The 14901-nt window shown below is 44.5% G+C and overlaps 1 protein-coding gene across 30 annotated transcripts in view; it reads right to left on the minus strand.

Moving 5' to 3' along the window:
* Nucleotides 1-14901, minus strand: part of LOC110532201 (FERM domain-containing protein 4A) — a 204393-nt gene that overhangs the window by 46491 nt on the left and 143001 nt on the right. For 19 of the 30 annotated variants that reach the window (XM_090229181.1, XM_036975949.2, XM_090229196.1 and 16 more), the window contains exons 3-6: nt 10787-10881; nt 9016-9108; nt 1613-1697; nt 118-174 (exon numbers count right to left, since the gene is read on the minus strand). In XM_090229181.1, the coding sequence (XP_090085307.1) occupies nt 118-174; nt 1613-1697; nt 9016-9108; nt 10787-10881 (330 nt within the window). The remainder of the gene's footprint in view (nt 1-117; nt 175-1612; nt 1698-9015; nt 9109-10786; nt 10882-14901) is intronic. The other 11 variants (XM_090229189.1, XM_090229186.1, XM_090229233.1 and 8 more) reach the window with 1 other exon arrangement.

The raw sequence follows: 14901 nt of genomic DNA on the forward strand, positions 1-14901 counted from the left end.
TTCCAATATAAAGCAGGATTAAAGGAGAGACAGCTCACTATTTCTGGAAAGGTCAAGTGAGTAATGTGCTCTGTGTCTGGAACACCCACATACGTTGGAGTCAGAGTACTGACTTACCTGTAGGATATAGGAGGCCAGCTCAAAGACCACCTCACTGTCCACCTCAATGAGCTCCTTAGAGAAATAGAGAGAGAGAGAGAGAGAGAGAGAGAGAGAGAGAGATAGAGAGAGAGAGAGAGAGAGAGAGAGAATGAACGTATTAGGTAAGGTTATTTCTTGACTCTGAACTCGCAGTGCTAATAAAACTAATCCTTGCGAGCTGCGAGGGGCACATTTCATACATCACATTCATCCTATGACAATACTGTAATGATGTACCTACAATACAATGATGAAAAACACATTCATACAGAATACACATTTTTCTATCACATTTTCCACAGGACTCTTTTCTCCATTGTTTTGTTTCATCTATCCCTCGTTTCCCCCCTCCCTCCCTGATTTCTTGCTCTCTCTTCATGGGGGGTTGTGTTCTCTGCTTCAGCTCAGAGATGACAGTATGATGGGGGAAGAGAGAATGAGGGAATGCACTGGTGACTCGCTTCCATTCCACAGAGTCTCTTTCACTTTGTCTCTCCATCCTGTTTACTTAGATGAGCAATGCTGGGACTGGGCCTACTCACACACACGGAAGGGGGTCTGAGGGAAGTGTGTGTGGGTGTTAAGGGGTGACTAGTGACTAAAGGGGTCAGGTATGTAAGGAATGTCCTGTATACGATCCCTGGCAGTTAATTGGTTAAGAGATCAGACAGCAGAGTGAAACACAACACTGAGTGCACTACCACCCAGCATGGGCTCTCACCATGGGGCTGTGGCCTAGCAGTGTGTGTGTGTGTGTGTGTGTGTGTGTGTGTGTGTGTGTGTGTGTGTGTGTGTGCGTGTGCGTGCGTGCACGGGTTTCTGTCAGGGTGTGGGTGTGTGTGTCAGTATGTGTGTGGTCCAGTGTAAAACATGCACTCCATCAACGCAGACAGGAGATGACTGCATTTTAATGACTCAAGATGACTCCACGTGTTTAACATTGACACTGAGAGACCAGGCGAAACTCTAAACTATCTGTTTTCATGTGGTAATAGGTTGATTTATGTAAAGTAAAAAATAAAGCAACGTGGTCTATTTTGATCTATTGGAGCGTGTCTGGAGACTTCACAGACGACCCTCTCTTCACTAGTTGGCCCGTCAGAGTGAGCCAGTCTCCCTTTATAAACAGCCTATCCTTAGGTGTGAAGTACTGGCTATGTGTTAGCATATGCTAAACTATTAGTGCTGGGGATATATTAGGAAAACATCTGGGTGTTGCTGGAGTGTTAGCATCTCTGTTGGTGGAGGCATTTTGCTAGCAGAGGCCAGTTAACACTTTTGGTGCTGGAGATAGCATGAGCTTAGCTAATGTTATATCTGTTCAAACCTCACACTGACGACCCAACAACCCACATATGCCCCCTTGTGGTGCAGTTATGACATGAATGGGAAAATAAATACACTACTGAAGGATGAATCATCGATAAAAAAACATGTATGCAAACACAACTACAGGTAATGACTAACTTACCTTGTATATGCAGGACTTAGCATTGAGGAAGAAGAGTTCGATAGTAGCATTGTCCTTCAGGTAGGAAATACTCTCTATGTAAAACCTGTAACACATAGTCAATGAAACCCATTATTATAGATCATCAGGTATGACAAACTCTCTAATACCTGTGATGAACAGAAACATAAATTCCATTTCAGTATTATAGACCATGACACAATGTTGAAATGTTATGTTGCCTGGAACCAGACTGCCATCAATAGAAGCTCATTCAATCCACAGTAGTTCCAAACCCATTATTATAGATGTAAATAAGAATTTGTTCTTAACTGACTTTCCTAGTTAAAAAAGGGTTAAATAAATCAAATAAAAAAGATCCAGAATACTGTGTGGCAGAACTGCAGTGAGCAGAGTGTCCAATAGGTGTCAGCAGACATTAGGCTTCCATACAGTTCCCACAATAAAAATCCGGACATACCCCAACCATACCACTGGATGAACGGAGATATGTGAACAACGCAGAGAGCCAGTACTGCAGCATTCAATGTCAGCAGAACGCTCACCGATGACTTGGTGGCGTGTGACGTGTACAAGGCAAGCAGATACGAGCTCCACAAATCCATTAGGGACGCAAAAAGACAATAAAGACTCAAACTTGAAATTATGTTTGCCAACTCAGATTCGGGATGCATGTGGCAAGACTACAGACTATCACGGACTACAAAGGCAAATCCAGCTGTGTGGTGCCCACCGACGCATACCAACCAGATGAGCTTAACATATTGTATGCTCTCTTTGAGGCAGACAATACCGAGCCATCCTGGAGGACTCTTGCTGCTCCGGATGACCAGGTATCCCTGGTCTCGTCCTCGGAGTGTGTGCTGACCAGTTGGCGAGCATCTTCTCGGATGTTCAACCTGTCCCTGTTCCAGGCTGTAGTCTCCACCTGCTTCAAGGAGACCACCATCGTCCCAGTGCCCAAAAAAAACAAGGTGACATGCCCAAATGACTATCGCCCCTTCGCACTCATCCCTCCGCCTTGGTCATCATGAAGCACTTCTAGAGGTTGGTACTGGTCCACATCAAGGCCAGAATGCCAGCATCACTTGACCCATAAAAATGTGCCGACCGCTCCAACATATCCACGGAAGATAACATTTCCATCGGTTCTCACACACCCGTAACGTATCTGGACAAGAGGTTCACCTATGTGAGAATGCTGTTCATACAGTTCAGCATTCAACATTATTGTTCCCTCCAAGCTCAACACCAAGCTCAGAGCCCTGGGGCTGGACACCACACTCTGCAACTTGACCCTGGACTTCCTGACGGGCAGAACACAGGCTGTGAGGGTTGACAACAATCCTCCACAGGGGTGTGTCCTCAGCCCTCTGCTGTACTCCCTTTTCACCCATGACACCAACTCCATCCTCAAGTTTGCTGACAACACTATGGTTGTAGGCCTGATAACCAACAACGGCGAGTCAGCCTATAGGGAGGAGGTAAATGAACTGGCATTATGGTGCCAGGACAACAACCTCTCCCTCAACGTCAACAAAACAAAGGAGTTGATTGTTGACTTCAGGAAGCAGAGAAGGGAACATGCCACAATCCACATCAACGGGACTGCAATAGAGAAAGTCAGCAGTTTTAACCTCTTGAAGCTAGGGGGCACTATTTTTATGTTTGGAAAAATAACGTTCCCAAAGTAAACGGCCTATTTCTCAGGACCAGATGCTAGAATATGCATATAATTGACAGATTAGGATAGAAAACACTTTAAAGTTTTCAAAACTGTAAAAAATATTGTCTGTGGGTATAACAGAACTGATATTGCAGGCGAAAGCCTGAGGATAATCCAATCAGGAAGAGACTCTTATCTTGAAACGTCTGTTTTCCTATGCGTACCTGTCCTCCATTTAAAGCCTTTCAACTGAAAGGTTGCAAGTTCAAATCCCCGAGCTGACAAGGTACAAATCTGTCGTTCTGCCCCTGAACAGGCAGTTAACCCACTGTTCCTAGGCCGTTGTTGAAAATAAGAATTTGTTCTTAACTGACTTGCCTAGTTAAATAAAGGTAAAAGGGGTATCAACCAGATTCCTTTTTCTGTGGCTTCCCTAAGGTGTCAACAGTCTTTAGACATAGTTTCAGGCTTTTATTTTGAAAAATGAGTGTGAATGATCACCTTGCGTAAGTGGAGAGGCGTGGGCTCTCAGAATGAGTTAGTGCGCAATTGAGTAAACCGGCCATTGTTCCTCCCGCTGTTATGGAAAAAGCTACGCACTCGGTTGATATATTATCGAATATATATTTTAAAAACTACCCATGGAATGATTATAAAAAACGTTTGACATGTTTCTGTGGACTTTTGAAGACTATTTGAAATTTCCGTCTGCGTTGTCGTGACCGCTCTTTCCTGTGGATTTCTGAACATAACGCGACAAACAAACGTCAGTATTTTGGGTATAAAAATAATCTTTATGGAACAAAAGGAACATTTGCTGTGTAACTGGGAGTCTCGTGAGTGAAAACATCCGAAGATCATCAAAGGTAAACGGTTCATTTGATTGCTTTTCTGATTTTCGTGACCAAGCTTCCTGATGCTCAGTGTACATAATGCTATGCTAGGCTATCGAGCAATATTATTTGACTGTTGCGCTATGCTATTCAGCGGTTGCAGACGGAAGTTATCCCTCTACAGGGATTGGTAGCGTCAAGAAGTTAAGTTCCTTGGCGTCCACATCACCGAGGACTTGCCATGGACCAACAACACCACCACTCTCATCAAGAGGGTGCAACAGCGTCTCTACTTCCTAAGGAGGCTGAAGAAATTTGGCATGCTACCCCGGGTCCTCTCCAAATACTACCGCTGCACCAACGAGAGCGTCCTGACCGGTTGCATCATGAACTGGTACAGGAATTGATCTGTCCACGACCGCAAGGCCCTCCAGAGGGTTGTGAAGACAGCCGAGAACATCACTGGGATGTGCTCCCACCAATCCAGGACGAAGGCCTGTAGGAAGGACCCCACACACAAGATGTTCACTCTCTTACCATGGGGAGGCTCAACAGGCTCAAAACCAGTTTCTACAAGCCATTAGACTACTTAACACTTGAACTGGACTGACCACCTAAACTGACTCTCCGCACCATTAACACACATGCACTCACTCACTCACTCACTCACTCACTCACTCACTCACTCACTCACTCACTCACTCACTCACTCACTCACTAACATAGATATCCACACACACACACACACACACACACACACACACACACACACACACACACACACACACACACACACACACACACACACACACACACAGTACATTCATGCTACACACACACAACTGTTGCTACCAGACTCTTATTTTGATTGCTACACACTGCACAATTAAGCCCCCCAACCCCCCTTCCCCAAAACACGTGTACATATTGTAAATAAACTTGAAACACACACACACACACACACACACACACACACACACACACACACACACACACACACACACAGCTTATCACACTCGGCTGCTCTGGGTGGTGAAGACTGATCATGGATTCAGCTCTGACATTTAGACTGATTGCAGTTTCATCTGGCTGTCTCTGTGTGGCTGTGTGGCAGAGTGAGTGAGTGAGTGAGTGAGTGAGTGAGTGAGTGAGTGAGTGAGTGAGTGTGTGTGTGTGTGTGTGATTGCATTGTATTAACAAGCTTTTTGAATGCGTGTGTGTATCTGTGTGTGGGACTATTAGCAGTTATAACAGAGATAATAGCAACAGTATAATACTATTGAATCTGTACTGATGTCTAGACACTGGTTAACTTACCATGAACACAAGGTAATGTATTTGATAGTGATTTGTTGTTAGAACAATACACCACATAAAATAATACAACACTCCATACAATAATACAATACTCCATACAATAATACAACACCACATAAAATAATACAACACCACATACAATAATACAACACTCCATAAAATAATACAACACCCAGTACAATAATACAACACTCCATACAATAATACAACACTCCATACAATAATACAACACTCCATACAATAATACAACACTCCATACAATAATTCAACACCCCATACAATAATACAACACCCTATACAATAATACAATACCCCATACAATAATACAATACCCCATACAATAATACAACACCCCATACAATAATTCAACACCCAATACAATAATTCAACACCCCATACAACAATACAACACTCCATGCAATAATGCAACACCCCATACAATAATACAACACCCTATACAATAATACAACACCCCATACAATAATACAACACCCCATACAATAATACAACACCCTATACAATAATACAACACCCCATACAATAATACAACACCCCATACAATAATACAACACCCTATACAATAATACAACACCCCATACAATAATACAACACCCCATACAACAATAAAACACCCCATACAATAATACAACACCCCATACAATAATACAACACCCCATACAATAATACAACACCCTATACAATAATTCAACACCCAATACAATAATTCAACACCCCATACAACAATACAACACTCCATGCAATAATGCAACACCCCATACAATAATACAACCCCCAATACAATAATACAACACCCCATACAATAATACAACACCCAGTACAATAATACAACACCCCATACAATAACACAACACCCCATACAATAATACAACACCCAGGACAATAATACAACACCCAGTACAATAATACAACACTCCATACAATAATACAACACCCCATAAAATGATATAACACCCAGTACAGTAATACTGTCACGCCCTGATCTGTTTCACATGTCCTCGTCTCCACCCCCTCCAGGTGTCGCCCATCTTCCCCACTTATCCTCTGGGTATTTATAGCTGTGTTTTATGTCTGTCTGTGCCAGTTTGTCTTGTTTATCAAGCTTACCAGCGTTTGTCCTGTCAGCTGCTGTCTTTTCCCAGCCGTTCTTTTTCTCGACCTCCTGTCCTGATCCTATACCCGCCCACCTGTCCACTCTACCCGTCCCTGACCTTGAGCCTGCCTGCCGTCCTGTACCTTTGCTCCTTCCCTGGATTATCGACCCCTGCCTACCTTGACCTGTTGTTTGCCCACCCCTGTGGTTACAATAAACATGTTTACTTCACACAGTCTGCACCTGGGTCTTACCTTGATTCCTGATAAATATCCCATACAATAATACAACACCCCATACAATAATACAACACCCCATAGAATAATACAATATCCCATACAATAATAAAACACCCCATACAATAATACAATACCCCATACAATAATACAACATCCCATAGAATAATACAATATCCCATACAATAATAAAACACCCCATACAATAATACAATACCCCATACAATAATACAACAACCCATACAATACCCCATACAATAATACAATACCCCATATAATAATAAATATCCCATACAATAATACAATACCCCATACAATAATAAAACACCCCATACAATAATACAACACCCCATACAATACCCGATACAATAATACAATACCCCATACAATAATACAACACCCCATACAATAATACAACACCCCATACAATAATACAACACCCCATACAATAATACAACACCCCATACAATAATACAATACCCCATACAATAATACAATACCCCATACAATAATACAACACCCCATACAATAATACAATACCCCATACAATAATACAACACCCCATACAATAATACAATACCCCATACAATAATACAATACCCCATACAATAATTCAATACCCCATACAATAATACAATACTCCATACAATACTCCATACAATAATTCAATACCCCATACAATAATACAATACCCCATACAATAATACAATACTCCATACACATCAAAGCAATTATGGTAGGTGGAAATCACGTAAAACACCCTTTTGGAGACACTTATCGTTAGCCGTTCTGTTGTGTCTCCAACACATTGGGTTGTTCAATATGTTGTTAAGGAATGACCAGTCCCTGGAGCCTAGAACACATTATAGGGACTTCTGAAGTACTGACCAACACTGTTCAACATTGTGTGTGCGTGTAGCCTTTCCTCAGCTGCATAGAAAGGTCAGACAATTTCACTTCAGATCCTGTACCTTTTCTTCACACTACAATGACCTCATGGAGAAGTGAGTGCACGCACACACACGCACGCGCACACTCAGGATGTGTGTTATGTAAGAGATCAGCCTTTGTCAGAGCAGTACAAACCCAGGACGTGTGTTATGTAAGAGATCAGCCTTTGTCAGAGCAGTACAAACTCAGGACGTGTGTTTATGTAAGTGATCAGCCTTTGTCAGAGCAGTACAAACTCAGGACGTGTGTTATGCAAGAGATCAGCCTTTGTCAGAGCAGTACAAACTCAGGACGTGTGTTATGCAAGAGATCAGCCTTTGGCAGAGCAGTACAAACTCAGGACGTGTGTTATGCAAGAGATCAGCCTTTGTCAGAGCAGTACAAACTCAGGACGTGTGTTATGTAAGAGATCAGCCTTTGTCAGAGCAGTACAAACTCAGGACGTGTGTTATGTAAGAGATCAGCCTTTGTCAGAGCAGTACAAACTCAGGATGTGTGTTTATGTAAGTGATCAGCCTTTGTCAGAGCAGTACAAACTCAGGACGTGTGTTATGTAAGAGATCAGCCTTTGTCAGAACAGTACAAACTCAGGACGTGTGTTATGTAAGAGATCAGCCTTTGTCAGAGCAGTACAAACTCAGGATGTGTGTTATGTAAGAGATCAGCCTTTGTCAGAGCAGTACAAACTCAGGATGTGTGTTTATGTAAGAGATCAGCCTTTGTCAGAGCAGTACAAACTCAGGATGTGTGTTTATGTAAGAGATCAGCCTTTGTCAGAGCAGTACAAACTCAGGATGTGTGTTATGTAAGAGATCAGCCTTTGTCAGAGCAGTACAAATGGACTGGCAGGAAAAAGAACTGGTTTTATAACCCTGCTACTTAACTGTGAGTCAGATCAGAGCAGAAGCACCACTTTCCAGGGATACAACATCTTACTCAACGCTTGACACACACAGACACACTGAGGCTAATATATAATAGCTAGACACAAGTATCACTGAATTATGAATGGGGTTCTCTTATAGTATTATAGAGTTATCGTCTGCCTTTTTCACAGAGCCATGGTAGTGTGTGGTGTGCAGACGTGTGTGTGTGTGTGTGTGTGTGTGTGTGTGTGTGTGTGTGTGTGTGTGTGTGTGTGTGTGTGTGTGTGTGTGTGTGTGTGTGTGTGTGTGTGTGTGTGTGTGTGTGTGTGTGTGTGTGTGTGTGTGTGTGTGTGTGCCTGCTGTATATATGAAGGTACATGTAGGTGCTGTGCTTGTATGTGTTCATGGATGATATGACCATACCTGACACAGAAGTACAGGACGATGGGTCCAGACTTCTTGGGGAACTCGTGTTCTAGAACCCTCCGGTCCAACTGCAGCCAGCTGAAATGACCACTGGAGACACAACAACCAATCACCTGTTAGTAAACCACACACCCCACCAATGAGGAGTCAATTTCCGTACACTACAGAACTGACCAATGGGGAGTTAACAAACTAAAGAACTGACTTATGTTGACTGAGCTTGAATTGTAAAAGTTGGTATGACCAGATATGTACTGCAGAATGAAAAACCTTCTCGACAATGTAAAAATACTGCAATAGCATAGCCAAGTCCACTGCGCCCCACCCATCTCTCTCTCTCTCTCTCTCTCTCTCTCTCTCTCTCTCTCTCTCTTTCTGACAGGGGATGAAAACTGCAGAGGCAGCTTGTCACCCTGGTAACCCTGCATGATCTCCTGGGCAACATGCACTGATCTTTTTTCTATTTCTCTTGTTCAAAGTTCAGCTCTCTCAGCTCTCAAACACAGAAACAACAAAGCTACATCATATAGAGCTGAGGGACTGAGGGAGAAACAGGGAGAGACAGAACTGGGGGAGAAACAGAGAGAGACAGAACTGGGGGAGAAACAGAGAGAGACAGAACTGGGGGAGAAAAAGAGAGACAGAACTGGGGGAGAAACAGAGAGAGACAGAACTGGGGGAGAAACAGAGAGAAACAGAACTGGGGGAGAAACAGAGAGAGACAGAACTGGGGGAGAAAAAGAGAGACAGAACTGGGGGAGAAACAGAGAGAGACACAACTGGGAGAGAAACAGAGAGAGACAGAACTGGGGGAGAAACAGAGAGAGACAGAAACAGAGAGAGGCAGAAACACAGAGAGACAGAACTGGGGGAGAAACAGAGAGAGACAGAACTGGGGGATAAACAGAGAGAGACAGAAACAGATAGAGACAGAACTGGGGGAGAAACAGAGAGAGACAGAAACAGAGAGAGACAGAACTGGGGGAAAAACAGAGAGAGACAGAAACAGAGAGAGACAGAAACAGAGAGAGACAGAACTGGGAGAGAAACAGAGAGAGGCAGAAACAGAGAGAGACAGAACTGGGGGAGAAACAGAGAGAGACAGAAACAGAGAGAGACAGAACTGGGGGAGAAACAGAGAGAGACAGAAACAGAGAGAGACAGAACTGGGGGAGAAACAGAGAGAGACAGAAACAGAGAGAGACAGAGCTGGGGGAGAAACAGAGAGAGACAGAAACAGAGAGAGACAGAAACAGAGAGAGACAGAACTGGGGGAAAAAGAGAGAGACAGAAACAGAGAGAGGCAGAAACAGAGAGAGACAGAACTGGGGTGTGCATGTCTCTAGCTATGTCTTTTACAAATGTCACCCAGCATTGGGTATGCCAGTGGAGTTGTTGAAAGGGTCTGGAGAGAGGGATGAATGAGAGGTATAAAATATCACAGACTGTTGGCCTATGTAAATCAATAACAAACAGTATTCAAATGAGAGCACTAGGACTGGAACTAGCAGACTGGGACTAGCAGACTGGGACTAGACTGTAGGATATCTGTTTTATACTCCCACAATAACAATGTCAATCAAATGGCATCTTCACATTTCAAACATACATTTCTTACCTTGTGTGATAAATAGGCCAGAGTGTTGTTACTTCCCATTAGAAGTGTGTTAGTGCTTGGGCTGGAACAAAACCCTACACTTCACATAGCCCCCCCAGAAACAGGACAGTCCTATATTCCTGGTCATAACAGTGAACCAGAGGGACTTACGTTTCATCTGTGTAGGAGATCCCAAAGTATTCCTTCTCCTTCAGGTTGAAGTGGGAGGCCACCAAATCTAACAGGTCCTTGGCCATCAACTTGGGCTGCAGGGAAACACATACACACAGGTAGGGTCAGTATGATGTATGGTGTGTGCGTGTGTGTGTGTGTGTGTGTGTGTGTGTGTGTGTGTGTGTGTGTGTGTGTGTGTGTGTGTGTGTGTAGTCAGAATGTGTGAGTGATTCTGTTTGTGCATGTACAGGTTGTGTGTTAAGCTAAATGTGACACTGTATTCTAATAGCTAGTGATTTACTGCAGTGACTCAGGGCTTTGACTGACACTGCTCAGGAGAGGGGAGGGGGAGGGGGTGTCTAAGAGTGACAGATGTGTAAGTGTTGCTGACAGTGCAGGTGTGTATTCTCTCTCTCTCTCAGAGTGTGTGTGGGGGTGCCCCCCTCCCCGACCTACACTCCTACTGCAGTCACAGGAATAAGTAGAGAACTGTACCACTGTGGGTACAAGTAAAAACGGCTGATCATCTAATCAACTAATCATAGTCTTCAACAAATTGAAATACTGTAAGGATGCTTATGTTTTCGCCTCTGTCACAATGACATCACACCTCCATCCAAAGCCGCTGAACACAGAAAAAGAGCCATTATTGAAGACTGCAGGCTAAGACCTTGTCAGCACACTGACTATTGTACAGAGAGGCGGAGAGGAAGTCACACGGAGAGAGAGAGAAAACAGAGAGAAAAGGAGAAGGATCGAGGGAGTGAGGGATGAGAGAGCATGCGAGAGAACAAGAAATAATGAAAGACTGAAAAAGATCAAGAGGGAGAGAGATGAGAGAGTGGCACACACAGTCCTGCCATGTGAATGTGCTAGTGATATTCAGAGAGAGAACCCCACCCTGGGGTTAAGCATGGGTGTGTCTCTGCCTGGCTACACATACTGACAGCACACAGCATCACACCCACACCTAACACAAGCACACAGCATCACACCCACACCTAACACAAGCACACACACACATACAGACTCGCTAAAAAAATTAGATATGCACATTCACTCACTTACACGCACAAGCTCGCATACACAGAATCCACGATTCACACTCTCAACCCTTGGGCCAATCCTTTAATATCTACTCACTGATCCACTACTGTGAGCTATTTAAAGTAAACGCGGTGATGTCATTCAACCATGAACACACACACACACACACACACACACACACACACACACACACACACACACACACACCACCACCACCACCATCTACACTGACCTAGATATACTAAAAGCTACGCCTACACAAGGATACTGCTACACAGAAAGACTCTGGAGAGAGAGAACGAAAGAGGGCGAGCGAGAGAAAGATAGAGAGAGAGAGAAAGAGCTACGTTTAGAAATACCTACTTTCTGTAGTGTTGTAATGTGCTACAGTGTATAATTGTAGTAATGAGTGTTTTGGTTCAGATTCAGACCTAGGAACAGTTTCTCATTAACGAGTAGCCACACCAACAATAGTCATTAGACTTGACAGGCCACACCATCCTGGCTATAAATAACCAATCACAGGAGATGTGGAGAGACAGACAGCACACTTATGGAGGAACTATGAGAAAGTTAAAGCTAGAGAGAGAGAAACGGAGAGTGAGAGAGAGAGAGAGGGAGATAGAGAGAGAGATGGGGGTGAGAGGGGGGAGAGAGAGAGACGGGGGGGAGGGGGGGGGGGGGAGAGGGGGAGAGAGAGAGACGGGGGGAGGGGGGGAGAGAGGGAGAGAGAGGGACATAGAGAGCGAGATGGGGTGAGAGGGGGGAGAGAGAGAGAGAGGGAGAGAGAGAGGGAGATGGGGGTGAGAGGGGGGAGAGAGAGAGGGGGGGAGAGAGAAGCGAGAAAGTGATAACAGTGGCAGCATCCTCTCCTGAATTGAGGATATCTTGAAGAGCAGCTCTATAAAGATAAGTATGATTAGCATAATAAGGCCTGTGTGTGAGGTAGGCTTGGGCAGCAAACTGTATGTACTGTATACCTGGGTATTTGGAAAAAAACATAGGATGGTTTTTCAATCCTGTCAATACCATTGAAACTATTAATTTAACGTTTTTTAATACATTTGAATATGTATAGCTACTTTTTAAGTAAATACCTGCAGTCAACTTGGTCAATACCATAGGAGATAAAGAAGATCGTATTCCTCACTTCACCTGTGGAATCATTTTTCTGTGGCATCATCTTTTCAAAACCCCAGTGATCTAGTTACAGTATTCACAACTAAATGTTTGCCAGCTAGATATAACTTTTACGTTAACTGTCTAAAATGTACCAAATGCTCTGCAGTTGTGCAAGCCTAGCGTCATTTAGTAGCCAGTTAGCTATCTAGCTAAGAGGTTAGCTTCTTCCTAAATCAGACTTTGCTTGGTAACAGCAGAGAATCCCTACCTGGAACAAGAGTCTTGCTGTGTAATATTTGTTTAGTGTGTGCAGCAAACTGTGAGTAGCATTTTTGAGTTACTTGTATACTTATACAGTTTAGGTCAGAGACTATAAAATGTTTGCAATGCACTCGTTAGCATTTAGTTAGCATTCTCTGTGGGATTTTACATGCAGTTGTTAGAATTGCTAACCTTCGGATTACAGATCCTCAGGGGTTTGAATAACAGCGCATCTTGTGTTCAGTGCCGGTATACTGAATATCCCGGAATGGCACAATGTCGCTATGAAGGTATGATCTGGTTACTGCGTAAGTCTAGTGTGAGGCGCGTGTGTAAGGCGCGTGTCTGCATTTCTGTGTGTGTGTACATGCGTGTGTGATGACATGAGAGTCGGAGTAGACATTTAGCGGAAGTGTAATGATGTTTAGTGGTAGAGCAGGATCGAGATATGGACAGTGTGACTGACGCTCATTAAATAAAGACTACAGAGAGATATTATGCACATCGGCAGCAGAGTGGCAGTATTAGCCGTTGTTGAGCTCTAACCTACATCTCTCTCTATCTCTTTCCACCTGGTCTCTCTGTGTCTGTAGCCGATGCGGTGAGCTTTTTAGATACACTGGCGTTCTACCCAAAACTCATCTTCAGTCAGGAAGTGTCGGTCCACAGGCAGCGACACTTGCAGACCCACCTATCAGACACACCTACACACACACACACCCCTATTAGCCAGAGCCCCACTCAAGTCTTTTACCCCCCAGGCCAGACAGACAGCCCCGTGTTAATAGTTATCATCGTCAGCACCACAGGTCTACAGTACAGCTGGGGCTGAGACAGGGAGACAGAGGGGGAGAGTGAGGACTGGAGCCCTAACTGGGGCTGAGACAGGGAGACAGAGGGGGAGAGTGAGGACTGGAGCCCTAACTGGGGCTGAGACAGGGAGACAGAGGGGGAGAGGGAGGACTGGAGCCCTAACTGGGGCTGAGACAGGGAAACAGAGGGGGAGAGTGAGGACTGGAGCCCTAACTGGGGCTGAGACAGGGAGACAGAGGGGGAGAGTGAGGACTGGAGCCCTAACTGGGGCTGAGACAGGGAGACAGAGGGGGAGAGTGAGGACTGGAGCCCTAACTGGGGCTGAGACAGGGAGACAGAAGGGGAAGAGTGAGGACTGGAGCCCTAACTGGGGCTGAGACAGGGAGACATAGGGGGAGAGTGAGGACTGGAGCCCTAACTGGGGCTGAGACAGGGAGACAGAGGGGGAGAGTGAGGACTGGAGCCCTAACTGGGGCTGAGACAAGGAGACAGAAGGGGGAGAGTGAGGACTGGAGCCCTAACTGGGGCTGAGACAGGGAGAATGTCATAACTTATCTTAATAACTGACAAGTATGAACGTCAAAATGATTTAGAATCTTTACCATCCTCCACCCTGGAAGGCTGTCTGAGAGGTAAGGGTAGACCTGCCCTGTCAGTGGTGGTTCACAGGTAGAGATATATAGGAGCTGCCTGATGGTTTTGGGGCCGTATGGGGTCATTGCCAAAAATCTTTCCCTTCCCTAAAAGGGGGAGAGCCTCACCACTATCCAGCTCACAGGAAAACCATGAATAACATGGGAATTCTCTAAGGTCCCATTAACCCCTCAACGGCATACTGAACATCCGAGAGAGAGGGGGGAAAAGAGAGA

Source organism: Oncorhynchus mykiss, chromosome 1 (genome assembly GCF_057628025.1).
Source record: "Oncorhynchus mykiss isolate SJ-2025 chromosome 1, ASM5762802v1, whole genome shotgun sequence".
Lineage (NCBI taxonomy): Eukaryota > Metazoa > Chordata > Actinopteri > Salmoniformes > Salmonidae > Oncorhynchus > Oncorhynchus mykiss.